At 38.1% G+C, this 14,407-nt stretch overlaps 1 protein-coding gene across 1 annotated transcript in view; it reads right to left on the bottom strand.

The window, feature by feature from the left end:
• Positions 1–939: 939 nt before the first annotated feature.
• Positions 940–14,407, bottom strand: part of epb41l4b (erythrocyte membrane protein band 4.1 like 4B) — a 41,916-nt gene continuing 28,448 nt past the window's right edge. The window contains exons 17-24 of the mRNA XM_036558219.1: positions 13,786–13,925; positions 12,170–12,285; positions 8,701–8,784; positions 3,788–3,852; positions 3,597–3,692; positions 1,961–2,084; positions 1,779–1,876; positions 940–1,068 (exon numbers count right to left, since the gene is read on the bottom strand). Coding sequence (XP_036414112.1) covers positions 1,005–1,068; positions 1,779–1,876; positions 1,961–2,084; positions 3,597–3,692; positions 3,788–3,852; positions 8,701–8,784; positions 12,170–12,285; positions 13,786–13,925 — 787 coding nt within the window. The 3' untranslated portion in view covers positions 940–1,004. The remainder of the gene's footprint in view (positions 1,069–1,778; positions 1,877–1,960; positions 2,085–3,596; positions 3,693–3,787; positions 3,853–8,700; positions 8,785–12,169; positions 12,286–13,785; positions 13,926–14,407) is intronic.

Genomic DNA, 14,407 nt, shown 5'->3' with positions numbered 1-14,407 from the left:
GCAAATGCAAAATTGATGCCATCTAGTGGGACACAGAAACTACTCCCAGTGCACTGCATATTTCTAAGCCATTTCACAAGTAAACACATTGGGCCTCATTCCCCAACCGTTCTTTAGAAGAAATTTCTTCTTAAAACCTTACACAGTTTTCATGAACATTCTGCCATTGACTAATCCTTTCTTATTACATAAAGGTGCAAATAATTCTGTGGGTTAAGAACACATGACGAATTTGACGTAGGCGTTTTCTTACGACCTTCTCAAGAACAAATTTAAGAAAAACAAAGGACGATATTGGTGAATGAGGCCCAGTGAGAGAAGACACTTTACTTGAATAGCAAACCATAATGGCACATGAGGGGCCTGCTGTGTTAGTTACTGTACTATTATCTAATCTTAGGTTTTAAACAACATCAGATTTTTAACACTTGTGAGACACAGGCCAAAGAAAACATTCATTATCGCAGAAATCATTTTTGAGGCTTGGATCATCCAGTTTTGATCAACAGGAGAGCTGATTTATTCAGTAATTCTGTGTTTATTACTTTGAGATATAGAGCAGCTAAGCATATAAAATGAAATACTGTATACTGTACCATGTTTGCAAAAGTTTTCTTTAAAATGTTAGAAAGCTTCCATGAAAACAAATGACAATGTTCACTTTTTACAAGGTATGTACAATATATATGTACAGTGTATTATTTCCAATTGAAGTCAAACAAATTCAAGCCCATGAATTTATACACAGTGTACTCCAATGACAAGATAAAACACGGTGGACTTCGAGGCACAATTCCAAAGCCAAAATGACAAATAAATATGGTTTAAAATTACATAGAACATTAAACATTTGATAAACATAATGATTTTGCAGATGGGGTTTATAAGGGCAGTCAGCTTTATCATTAAAAAATAGACTTATGTTTGTTCATATGTATAAAAAAGTACTTACAGTTCAATGAATTAAATTCTGTTCAATTATGCTCATGGATGTGTATATGGTTTCAGAGTTCTGTCATTAGTAATGCTCTCAGCAGTTTTTCTCTGTCCATTTTCAGCTCATCACTGCTAAAACACATGCGCACACACAAAAAAATACAACAGTTGGACAAACAATGCAAGCACACAAACGTGTAAAAAGAGAGAAAGAAGAACAGTAAAATAGACGTAGGCTTAGTACATCACAACACATTCCAGATGAGAGATCAGAGTGTGTTTGCATATGTATATTCACTATATGGCCAAAAATATGTGGACACCCCAACTAATTACTGAGTTCAAGTGTTTCAAACACCGATTGCTAAGAAGTGTGTAAAATCAAGCACATAGCCATACGATAGAAATCATAGCAGTACGTTAAAAATTGCCTGTTGTCTGTTTCCTTACTCAAGTTCTAAACTGTCTCTGGAAGCAACATCAGCATAAGTACTGTGCATCAGGAGCTTGAAATGGGTTTCAGTGGCTGAGTAGCTGAACACAAGCCTAAAATCACTATGCACAATGCCAGGTGTTGGCTGGAGTGGTGTAAAGCATGATGGATCTGATGGATGTATCTAGGTTTAGCAGATGCCACTGTAACGCTACCTACCGGAATGCATAGTATCAACAGTAAGTTTGGTGGAGCAGGGATAATGGTCTGGGGCTGTTTTTCAGGGTTTGGGCCCCTTAGTTCCAGTGAGACATTACAGACAAGTATTTTCTTCCAATTTTGTGGCATACAGATGTAATGTCCACATCCTTCTGTCCATATAGTGTCTGTTCATATATGTGTATGTTACCTGTCTGAGTGCGGACTGAATGGCAGCAGGTGAGGGACTGGGCTTGGGTAGAACAGAGGAGATTTGTCACAGTGCTCCAATGGAGGGACGCTTTTTTGCTAAAGAATGAAATCAAATTTATTCAGTTATAATGAAAGAACTGTACAGAGCTATACTCAAAGAAACCTCAGTGCAAAAGTTACCGGTGGGTAGATCGGTGGCTGGACCTGTTTGTCCAGCGAGCTGTTAGATGCAGATTTTCCCATGCTGCTCTCAGAAGAAATGGCAGCAAGAGCCTCTGGGAGGTCATCTTCATCACTGTGATTACTATCGGACACAAGGCAGTGCATTTGTTACTGGGAATCTCTAGGCCTCGCAAATTATCACAATATTTGTTAACCTTGTTTTTCTCAAACACACTAGTTAGACATGACTTGATGCTACTAAGCTGCCGCAAACACAATGTGATTGGGCAGCAAACACACTTGGAGGAGAACACTAGCTGCTAATTCTGTTACTGTACCTAAGAGATGCCCGTGTTGGCCACCAAGAGAGAGCTAGGCCTTCTTATGCTTTCTTGAACTCCTGACCACAGATCCTGACAACAGGGCTAATGCTTATTTGGGGGTGAGGGGCGATGGGGGTTTCAGTTTGTATTTTTTTTGTGAAGGAAGAAAAACGCAAGGTGCCTGCATGTTTTTTTTCCCTTGGGTTCACACTGTTTTTTTGTAAGCGGCTTCTGGCTGCACGTCTCTGTTTCTATCCTAATCAGAACAGGCAGACAGCTCTGGCACTTTCCTTTTTAGAAAGTAATATACTATTAACAACTAAGTGTGGTGCTCCTGGCAAAAACAAGCCATAAAAAAAGTAAATAAAAAAAGGTGTTTATTGTTATGTCATGCTAATTTTTATCAGCAAAATTTAAACACAGCCTGTCACACTACTATGTTGTATCAGAGTCAATAAAAGGGATAAGGAGTGTACAGTTGTATGCAAAGGTTTGGGCACCCCTGGTCAAATTATGTTTCATTGATTTTGAAATGAAAATAAGTATACGTGGTCTTCAGAGAACAATCGTCTGCAAATTCTAATGCAAAATGAATGTTTATTTTCAATATATTGTCATTTATTCATTTTTACAAACATAACATAACATAACATAAAATACAATATCATATCAGGTCCGCAGCACAGGGGAACTTGGTAATTGTTCCGAGTAACATCTTTTGTGGATCTGCAATATCACTACTTATCGTTGCTGTTGCAACAAAACATCTTCTGTCAAAAATGGTAACTTTTCAGGAGAAGGAAAAAATGTTTTAACTTTGAATGGGAATTAATAGAAGAAGAAAGTCATTTTGAAGCACGTCTATTGCTCTATCAGTCATAAATTTAACACAAGGGCAGCGGCTATTTTCAAAGTCTGTTAAAAATAAATAAATAAAATCAGGAAAAAATGGCCAGCAACATTATACAATTTTACACCCAGTTTGGTTGGGACACAGCAGTTGTGAGTAAACAAGAAAATTGCACTGTCATTGCTATATTCACTTAATTTAATTTTTATACGTGGATCCCTTCTTTCTTTCTTTCTGTATTTATTTAGCACTGTTGCCATTAAGATCCTAGGTATGTCATGGGTTTTTTATCCTATATTCAGTGGATAAGATCTATAAAAATATGTGAGACAGATTAAGTTTTAAACTTAATATCTCTATAGAAAGTAATCCAAAACCATCTCTGAATGAAATAGAATAGGCTTCAGTGTCACACATAAAGACCCTTTTCTACATATTAGCGGGCCTCAGATGGTGAGTATAGTGTATATGTGTGACTCACAAGCTGTACTGTCTGACAAGACGTTTGCGCCGTTCCACTCTCGGCCTCTCCATGTTCATACTGCTAGAAGCTGAATCCTGAGAGGAGCTGGGGAGTCTGGGAAAATGAGTCCAGATTAAAGGCCATTAGGCAAGGAGACACAAAGTTAAAGGGAAGCTCTCAGAGTAAGAACAAGTCACACAAATACATACCTGTTGTTCTGGTCACCACTGGAGGAGTTACCCCTCGAACTTCCACTCTCACTATGCATCACATGCTGTGGAAAAGGAAAGAGCAGTTTTGATGTAAGCTGGCATATACACAGTACTGTGCAAAAGTCAGAGACTTTCATTTATTTAATATCTGATCCAAACATTTATTAACAGGGCAGCTGACAAATTGTGCATGTGAACAGATGGGCAATGGTCTGTAATTACACACCTATAGAGTGGATCTACAAGACAGGTGAACATCAAAGTGGCCAGTGAGTGGAAGCGCAAAATAGGAATTAATAAAGAGGATAATGAGTGTACAGTCATATGCAAAAGTTTGGGCAAAATCAAAATACAAGCTCTAAGTGAAAATTAGTACACATTCTCTTCAGAGAGCAATATTTGAAAGTACGTAATTTAAGCATAATTTGACCAAATTTTGCCTACAACTTTGTAACTTAGCATATTATCTGATGTAACATTTTTTACTTTCATTTTTCTTTTATTTAGGTCCACATATGACACTGATGTGGATTTATCTACAAAAATATTTGGGTTTTGTTACCATTTCTTTAAGACTGATATACAGTACTGTACACATCAGAGACCACCTTTCACTTGTTTCCACTCAAAACAGGCCATTAAATATAAGTTATTCATACGTCAGTGTCAGAAAAAAAAACAGAAAACATATATTTTAACAGAAAATTACACAAAAGCCTCAACAGTAAGGATAATATCAAATTTATCAGTATTTAATTTATCCACTCTTTATGTTTGTAATGCTCCTTTAACTCTTCCATCATTCTAATCTTAAAACCTACCAGTTACAGCTGTGTCCTACCCAAGTAACCAAGTGACTACCCAAACACACCTTAGCGGCCTTGCAATTCTTTTCTCATGTGCAGCAAAAAAAAAAACAAAAACAAAAAAAAAAGATTCACAAATCTAATTATGCAAGCTAATCCACTTCCATACAGAAGCCTAAAGCAAAGGAAAATAGGTGAAAAAAAAAACAAGAGATTCCTGAACTGGAGTTTAAACATTTATTAAAAGATGCACAAAAAAATTAGACTCCTAACAACCGTACAAGACCTGGTAGACCACCAAAACTGTCCCCATCAGATAAACAGCACTTAAAGCTTTTATCTTTGACAGAGAGAAGAAAATTAAGCTCCACTCTTGCTTCAGATCTGAAAAAAAAATCACTAATGTTTCTGTCCATCCTTCCACTGTGAGAAGACAACTCAGAACTATGAATCTAAGAAAGATGTGTAGCTGTGAAGAAGCTGTTACAGAGATAGGGAAATAGACAAAAAAGGAGGAAGATTTGTGCTAGAACACCATAACTGGACATCTAATACGTGGATTAAGGTTTTAAAGACTGATGAGTCTAAAATTAAGACCTCTGGAAGTAACACAAAGCAGTATATGTGCTGCTGAAGCAATGAAACACTCTTCCAACCATGTCTACAACCATCCACTATCAGTCAAGCATGGAAGACCAGTGCATTTTGGGGGTGTACAACAAGATCTGGAGTTATTGATTTTTTTTTGATTAAAGGCATCAGGAAAGCTGATACGTAGAAACATTTTAATACATCATGCAATCCCCTCTGGAATGTGCCTTATTAGACGAAATTCATTCGAGAGCAAGATAATGACCCCAAGCACACTGCTGAGACTCAAACAAGAACTATTTAACCATAGACATTGTTTCACCTGCCTCACAATACGCTGAGTTCTTCACATATTTATACTAACATATCATCTGATAGGCTTCTAACAGTAGTCATTGATGTTATGGCTTTACCACTTTTAATTTTCACTGTGATTTGCTCCTAATAGTAATCACTGGTTTTCTCTTGTAACAGTGACTGATTTTCATAGATTTTCTATTTCTTTGTTACTCTGATAGGCCTCCAACAGTAGTCGTTTACTATCACTGGTTAATCTAAATACTTCTGTTCAATAACAGTTCATTACTGTAGATCAATTGTAAAAACTTATGTATTTCTAATGGTCCTGTTGTGTTATTGTTTGGTATCTGGTGTTGACCAGAGGAGGATGGTTTTCCCTTTTGAGTCTTGGTTCTTCACAAGGGTTCTTCCTCTTGATCTTAGGGAGTTTTTCCCCTTGGTTTGCTCAATGGGGCTTGGAGCCAGATTTTCATATAGTACTTTTCACCTTCTGTTAAAAGTACTATATGAATCAACTTTGACTTGACTTGACTTGCTGACACCATGAAACTGGTGTTCTCAGAACAATGGGCTGACCACCCCAGAGCCCAGGCCTCAATATTATTATCATTAAATGTGTTTGGGATTACTTGGATCATAAGAAGCAGAAAATGCAACTTCTAAGACTAAGGTTGGAAAAATATTCTTGAAAATTTGAACTGTAACAATGTTTACATACTTCATCAAATTCTTTTATTTAAAAAATGAGAAAAAAAATGGTTTTCCATGATATGAGGCCTTTAAAAACTTGACGCACTGGGTTTACAACTTTCTGTCAGAAATCACCCAAGGTGTCCTCTCAGCTCTTTTGCTTTTGAGAGTGAGCATTTGTAGATTGCTTTAAGTTTTTGCAATGTTTCTGAAAGGCTGGCCTTCAGTTCTTAACTACAGACTTCCTTTCTAGCTTAACCTCCTTAAACTCTAAGGGCCTAGTGGCAAGTCTCTCATCACTGCATACATAGCAAAAGTTTGGGAGACTCTTGTGAAGTTACATTTTGTTGAATTTCTAAGTTAATAAGTTAATACATCCTCTACAGGGAACATAAATATAGCATTTTTGTGCACATTTTAGTACTGCACAGTTTCTATTTATTTGCTGAGGTTAATATATTAGAAAAAATAAAACATACAACATAAAATGTGCCTTAACTTTTTCACAGCCCACATTTTGTGTTTTTTCCCCCCAATATGTTAAATTTAACAAATAAACAGTAACTGTGCATTAAAATATGGAGAGGTATGTTCCCTGTAAGGGATGTGGACATTTCACTTAGAAATTCAACAAAATACACTATATTGCCAAAAGTATTCACTCACCCATCCAAATCATTGAATTCAGGTGTTCCAATCACTTCCATGACATGCACACTGCTTCTACAAACATTTGTGAAAGAATGGGTCGCTCTCAGGAGCTCAGTGAATTCCAGCGTGGTACCATGATAGGATGCCACCTGTGCAACAAGTCCAGTCGTGAAATTTCCTCGCTACTAAATATTCCACAGTCAACTGTCAGTGGTATTATAACACAGTGGAAGCGATTGGGAACGACAGCAACTTGGGAAGCGATTGGGAACGACAGGCCAAGTAAAATGACAGAGCGGGGTCAGCGGATGCTGAGGTGCATAGTGCGCAGAGGTCGCCAACTTTCTGCAGAGTCAGTCGCTACAGACCTCCAAACTTAATGTGGCCTTCAGATTAGCTCAAGAACAGCGTAGAGAGCTTCATGGAATGGGTTTCCATGGCCGAGCAGCTGCATCCAAGCCTTACATCACCAGGTGCAATGCAAAGCGTCGAATGCAGTGGTGAAAAGCACCACCACTGGACTCTAGAGCAGTGGAGACGTGTTCTCTGGAGTGACTAATCATGCTTCTCCGTCTGGACATCCGATGGATGAGTCTGGGTTTGGCGGTTGCCAGGAGAACGGTACTTGTCTGACTGCAGTGTGCCAAGTGTAAAGTTTGGTGGAGGGGGGATTATGGTGTGGGGTTGTTTTTCAGGAGTTGGGCTCGTCCCCTTAGTTCCAGTGAAAGGAACTCTTAATGCTTCAGCATACCAAGAGATTTTGGACAATTTCACGCTCCCAACTTTGTGGGAACAGTTTGGGGATGGCTCCTTCCTGTTCCAAGGTCCATAAAGACATGGATGAGCGAGTTTGGTGTGGAAGAACTTGGCCTGCACAGAGACCTGACCTCAACCCGATAGAACACCTTTGGGATGAATTAGAGTGGAGACTGCGAGCCAGGCCTTGTCATCCAACATCAGTGTCTGACCTCACAAATGCGCTTCTGGAAGAATGGTCAAAAATTCCCACAAACGCCCTCCTAAACCTTGTGGAAAGCCTTCCCAGAAGAATTGAAGCTGTTATAGCTGCAAAGGGTGGGCCAACATCATATTAAACCCTATGGATTAAGAATGGGATGTGACTCAAGTTCATATGCGTGTGAAGGCAGACAACTGAATACTTTTGGCAACATAGTGTATCAAAGGAGTGACCAAATCATTCAAATACGTTATTGGACAAAAAGCCTTAAGGTTACTAACAGTATAAAAGTACAGTAGCCCAGAGCTTAATGGGTTATACTGTGAATTTCAGCTACGCTACATTCAGCAGATCTTTGTTATTTTACTTCTGCAAGTCAGACGTCTGCCTATCCTTACAGCTAAGGGCATTCAAAGCTGAGACCAAAGCTGTTGTTTTAGACATATTTACACAGTGTAAAGCATTAGCAATCATGAAAAACCTGGTTTTAACTGTGTGTACTCATATTACAAAGGTCATATATGGACATACCCATTGTTTTATTTCAGAATTCTTCCATGAGAAACTCATAGTAGAATTATGAATGCAAAAACACACAAATGTGAGCTGGTCAGACAAAGAAAAAAAACACAGTTTCCATGTTCTTCTACAAAAAAAGGTTCACACTGTCTTTCCCTTTTCTGATACAATATGGTTTAATTGTGTTGTGGATAGTCAAATCCCAGCTGGGCTCATGATGGGGTGCAATTATATTTGAAACATCGCACCTAAAAAGTGTTGTCTGAGAGAATCAATGGTGCTTTAATTTGATGCAAACACAATCAGTTTTACAAATTTCCCTGATGTATGTATACATTGATCCCCAAACAATACACACGCAGAGTGTAAGTGAAGGTATGGTGTAGATGACTCACTCTCAGAATATTGCTTTTGAGTTGATCTTGTAAGCCACAGGGAGACGAGGGGAGGCTTTTCTCCGATAACGGCTTTTCTTCTGCCTGTGTGTGGCAAAACAGACTTTGGTTTAGGTAGCCATACAATGCCTCTCAAAAGTCTGGGGACATCCTGCTTTTCAAAACGTTTACTACAAGTGAACATTACTTTCTTTTGGTGGTTTGCAATGAAGTAGCATTTCAAAGACTAATTAGAATTATTTTTAAGAAAATACAATCCTGTGCAACAGTCAGAGGCCACCCTCCATTTAATTGCTGGTCAAATTGACCATTAAGTATATGCAATACCTTTTTCTGCATTTGGGAAAAAGGGAGAAGACATATTTACCAGAAAACTATACAGAAACCTGAACTAGTAAATGTAATATCAAATGTTTCAGTATTTAGCATGTCCCCACTTTAACTTTAGTACAGCTTTCATTCTTTTTCGGGAGTTTTTCAAAGAAATCTGCAGGTATTTTTACCACACCTCCTCAGTCTTAGAAATTGGTTGCATTTCTTGCTTCTCATGATCCAAGTAATCCCAAACACATTCAGTGATGTTGGGGTCTGGACTCTGGGGTGGCCAGAGTGCTAAAAACACCAGCAGCTTTTTTGTTTGATTGGCAATTTTTCTTTTGGTCTATATTCTTTTCTCAGTAACAGGTTCTTAACAGCTAGACATCCTTTAGACCCATAGTGTGGTCTTCTCATAGTGAAAGGACGGTGGATTTTTTCAGATCTGAAGCAAGAGAAGAGCTTCATGTTCTCTTGTCAAGCTTTAAGTACTGCTAATCCAATGGTGGTAGTTTTGATGGTCTACCAGATTTCGCCTGGTTGTTAGTCCCATTTTCTCTTTTTATCTTTTAATACATTTTTGAACTTTAACTTACACTCTTTAAAAAGACTCTTCAATGGTTCTTTAGTAAAGGCAATGGTTCATTATATAACTATGATCACTCACAGAAACAAGTTTAATGCATAAGTTTTCTTTGCATGGTCAACCAGTTCTTTAAACAAGGTTCTACAAAGGTAATACACAGGACCAAAAAGGGTTCCATTATTGTTACTAGTCAAATAACCCCTTTTCAGTACTAAACAGAGTCCATTTTGCTAAAAGTGTAATCTCTTCAAAAAATTCTCCTGAAAATAAATAAGGTAGCAGTTTTGATTGGAAATTAATCACATGAAGGGTGGTCTTTACGTTTGCACTATAATATATGTCATATGTGTATGTGACAGTATTAGTGAAAATACAACCCTGGGAATAAGGCCATAGCCCACATTTTATTCTCTTGTTGTGATGTCACTCCTCCTAAGCTACCAGTTATTTAAATCATATTTGATTTTTGTTATATGTATTTAATATCCACAGAAGATAATTTGGTGAACATGAAGTTGTGTTGCAAAATATACCCAGTTACTCAGAAGCAAGATGTCCCCAAAATAACAAGCAATGTACATTACACTGTGAAAAGTAAGTGGACAACTGATTATCACATCTATATGTGCTTATCTGACATCTAATTCCAAAATTATTGGCATTAATATGAGTTGGTCCTCCCTTTGCAGCCATAACAGCCTCCACTCTTCTGAGAAGGCTTTACATTGTGGAACATAGCTGTGGGGATTCGCTTCATTCAGCCACAAAAGCATTAGTAAGGTCAGGTCACTGAAGTTGGGTGACAAGGCCTGGCTTACAATTGGTATTCCAGGTCATCTTAAATGTGCTCGATGTTGTTGTGGTCAGCACTCTGTGCAGGACAGTCAATTTCTTCCGCAACAAACTTGCTAAAGTGTTTCCATATTGACTATGTTTTGGGCACGAGGGCATGATCATGCTGAAACAGGAAAGCACCTTCCCCAAACTGTTGCCATAAATTTGGAAGTACATTATCGTCTAGGATATCATTGAATGTTACAGCATTAAGATTTTAATCACCAGGGGGCCAACACAAATTATGAAAAAAGCCCTAGACCATTATTTCTCCTCCAACAGTTGGCAACATTCGTTTGGGCGGGTAGCGTTCTCCTGGCATCCACCAAACCCAGACTGCCAGATGGTGAAGCATTAGTCATCACTCCAGAGAATGCATTTCCACTGTTCCAGGGTCCAATGGTGGTGTGCTTCACACCACTATATCCGACACTTAGCATTGTACATGGTGATCTTAGGATTGTTTGCAGCTGCCTGGCCACAAAAACTTAAAAAAAAAAATTGTGAAACACCTAATGAACAGTTCTTGTGCTGGTGTTACTTTCAGAGGCAATTTGCAACTTGATAGTGAGTGCTGTGCTCCCGTTCTGTGAGCTTGTAAGGTTTACTGCTTCATGGCTGAGCTGTTGTCACTCCTAGACATTTCCACTTCACAATAACAGCACTTACAGTTGATTAGGACAGTTCTGGCAGGGCTGAAAGTTGAAGAAACTGACTTGTTGGAAAGGGGGTATCCTATCTCAGTGTTTTGAGGTTGAAAGTCAAAGAGCTCCTCAGTATAACCCATTTTTGTCTATGAAAGACCCACTAATTAGAAGAGTTGCCCACAAACTTTTAGCCATGTAATGTAGATGTGTAAATGCATAAAACATAACTAAGTGTGACTCATGGAGAAAGAAAGATCTTTTCCACAATTGACTGTTTGCAAAAACTGTAAAAGTCCTACCTTGTTGCTATGTCTGTCAAACATTCAGTCGCAGGTTTTCATGTCTAATAAGGAAGGGGGATTCAGTCATGGAAGCTACCCTTTTCGATGAGCAAGTACTATCACTTACACTAAAGTCAACACTGGAGATAGTTGCTGCAATGTTATAAGTGGAACAAGTCTTGTCGTCCTGTACACAAGGTGTTTTAGCCAACTTAAATAAAACTATAAGAATGATTGCATGTGTATAAGCGCTGTAATATTCATCTTTACACAGAATGTTTTTATTCGCAAATGAGAGAACTAAAAAGTTCTGTTTAATATATCAAGTCAACTTTCAGCAGTTAAGTAAAGAAAAGGTAACTTAGCTTACTAACTGAACTGATCTTAACATTGTTCTGTAATGTTATTTATCACTAGATATTATATTAAAATAAGTGTTAGCAAATACAGTAGGCTAGATAAGGTTTAGCTTATCTTAGAGCAAACAAGTATGTGTAGTAGTTTTGCCATTGATCTTTGAGTGTGGGTTTCCACTTGGTTTAATCCTAAACTTTCTCAACACCATTCTTAAAATAAGTATAGTTTCTGAATGACATTTCTCAGTAACACCTTTCACCAAATGTTAGTCAAATTATTCTAACTAATTTACTGCCACTCCTGTTCTTACTACAGTTTGATCTGAAGAATTTCCCCTTTGCTTAATGGAGGAAAGTGAGCTTGGAGATGATCGCGATTATTTTACAACAGTCAATTATGGTCAGATCCCTCTTTGTCTCCAAAACAAATGCATCCTGTCTATCACTGACTGTGTCGATGTTGATGTGAAGGGCCGGCCAGGGTGTAGAATCTGGGTCCAAATGATTTGGACTTGGCAAAGGTCGGTCATACTCTTCTGGGTGTCCAGCAGGAATAACCCATGACTCTGAAACATAAAACACAAGAGAAGCTGCACAGACTACTCATACTACTGATTATTATTATACTAATTATAGAATCACTTAATTCTGTTATGTCTGTAATTATTGCTTTGTTGCAGTGGGGTGACAGAAACTGTATTTTGTACCAATATATGCTACCTTTTTAATCATACCTCTGTCATTCCACAGAAAATTTTGTTTGTTAAAAGGCATTTCCTGCCTCAAACTAGTTTAATATGTTTTCTTGTGTTATATAGTATTCCTCAGCCTTATTGGTTTCACAAAAGTTTTCATTCATCAGTGTTCCGTTACTACAATACCCAGCATGCATACAGATACGCAATTCTGACTGCTAGCCTAGCCAATGATCTATTAGCTAATAAATTAAAACCAAGCTAGCATAATGTGACTCTTACTTTGGCTGTTGAACAAAATTGCAAAGAAAACAGCAATTATATTTTATTCAGCAAAAAATGAATGTCGCTTTTTGCTCTTTCAGTCTGAGAAAACTGAGGTAATTTAGACAGGCAGCTACCTTGTTAGCTTAAGCTTTAAGCTTGCTGTCCTCCTCGTTTAATGGGTCATTTCTAAGATTTGAGGAAACCACTCTCTCCATTGTTATCATGAATTGAAGACAGTTACCACAGTTATGGCTGCAGTATATTTAGTAACAATTTTTTTGTAAACATGTTTACAACAGATTTAGTGACTGTTTCATTTAATTTTTAAGTGTCTCTTAAAGTAGCCAGTTTAAGGGGAGTCTGTCCACTTCCTATTTCTCCCATTATATCAGAAACATGACTACAAAACACCAAAGGGCACCTGCGAGCGGGTCGTAAATGAATGAGGGTGTATGCGTGTTAAACAGCTAAAACGAAAACTTAAAATAACAGTTACTTCAGGACCTTCCTTCAATATATTTACTTAAAAACACAAAAAAATAGCTGCATCTTTCCTTTTTTATACAACATATGCGTTTTGGGCTGCAGAATGCTAGCATTACTGAGTGCTGATTGGTTGGCGAGCAGAACAGCTCATTGGCTGAGTGAAGTTGTTTGCACTTACTGATGCCATAAACCTACATGAGGCACTGGTGTAAAGCCCTATAACTGGAGTTCAAAAGTATTTAAAAATGTAACAGTGGTGTTAAAATGTTTCACGTTGTTCTGTGTTCAGGAAATTAATGCATTCTATTATATAAAAAACATGTTTAAGCATTTACAAACTATGATACAGCTCAAACGCCCCATATTAACCCATTCACGTTCGGTAGCGCCCTCTAACCCGGAAACACGTTCCTGAGTAGTAATTCTACTCTGCACATTCTCCGCTGGAACTACTTTTTTGAAGAAATCGCAAATGTTGTAAGTATTTGCAACGATATTTGGGGCGTGTTTGCTTTGCTTTATTTTCTGTCCAGAACTGTTGTATAAACGCAATACAACACGTTAGATGCCTTTGTTAGTTTCTTAGTCGAGTTAATGCTGCTTCATATTAAGACTCACTTGGTTTGGTTAAGGAAAGACACTGGGCTTCTTGTTTCTCGTATCCATGACGATGGTAGCAGCGATAGACCTTTCCAGAATGCGGGGCTTCATTCTCTTCCAGGCTGAATCTCTGAGTGTCTGCACTGCTCAGAGGGAAACTATAAAACGACATCACACAGTGCACTGCAGAAAACTATAAAACGCCTTACATTCAGAACAAAATTACAGAATTATAGTGCTGCGCAAAAGCCTTAGGCTGCCTTTTAAAATCACAAAGCCCTTTGTCTGGGATAGAAGCACTTTTTTCCCTCAGTAAAGCTTAAACATTAGGAAAAATCTAAATAGACATAAATAAATTGTAATTTTATGGTTTGGCCAGTGTGTGTCACCTGTCCTCAAGGAGGCCCAGTATTTGCAGTGACCATCCTATACAGTTTTAGCTAATAAATCAGTCAGCTAATTTGAATCAGGTGTGCTGGTGGTGGAATTAACAAATCTATGCAATGGTTGGCGCTGGACTGAGCAGAGGAACTAAACCTGTTCTAACCAACTCGCAGAGCTGGTTTGTGACAGCGGCCGTTGTAGAAAGTGCTATATAAATAAATCTTGACAGCTCACAGAAACAGAATTATCGTTACTG

Source organism: Colossoma macropomum, unplaced genomic scaffold (genome assembly GCF_904425465.1).
Source record: "Colossoma macropomum unplaced genomic scaffold, Colossoma_macropomum, whole genome shotgun sequence".
Lineage (NCBI taxonomy): Eukaryota > Metazoa > Chordata > Actinopteri > Characiformes > Serrasalmidae > Colossoma > Colossoma macropomum.
Note: the sequence above shows the minus strand (reverse complement) of the source record. Positions and strands in the feature narration are given on the sequence as shown.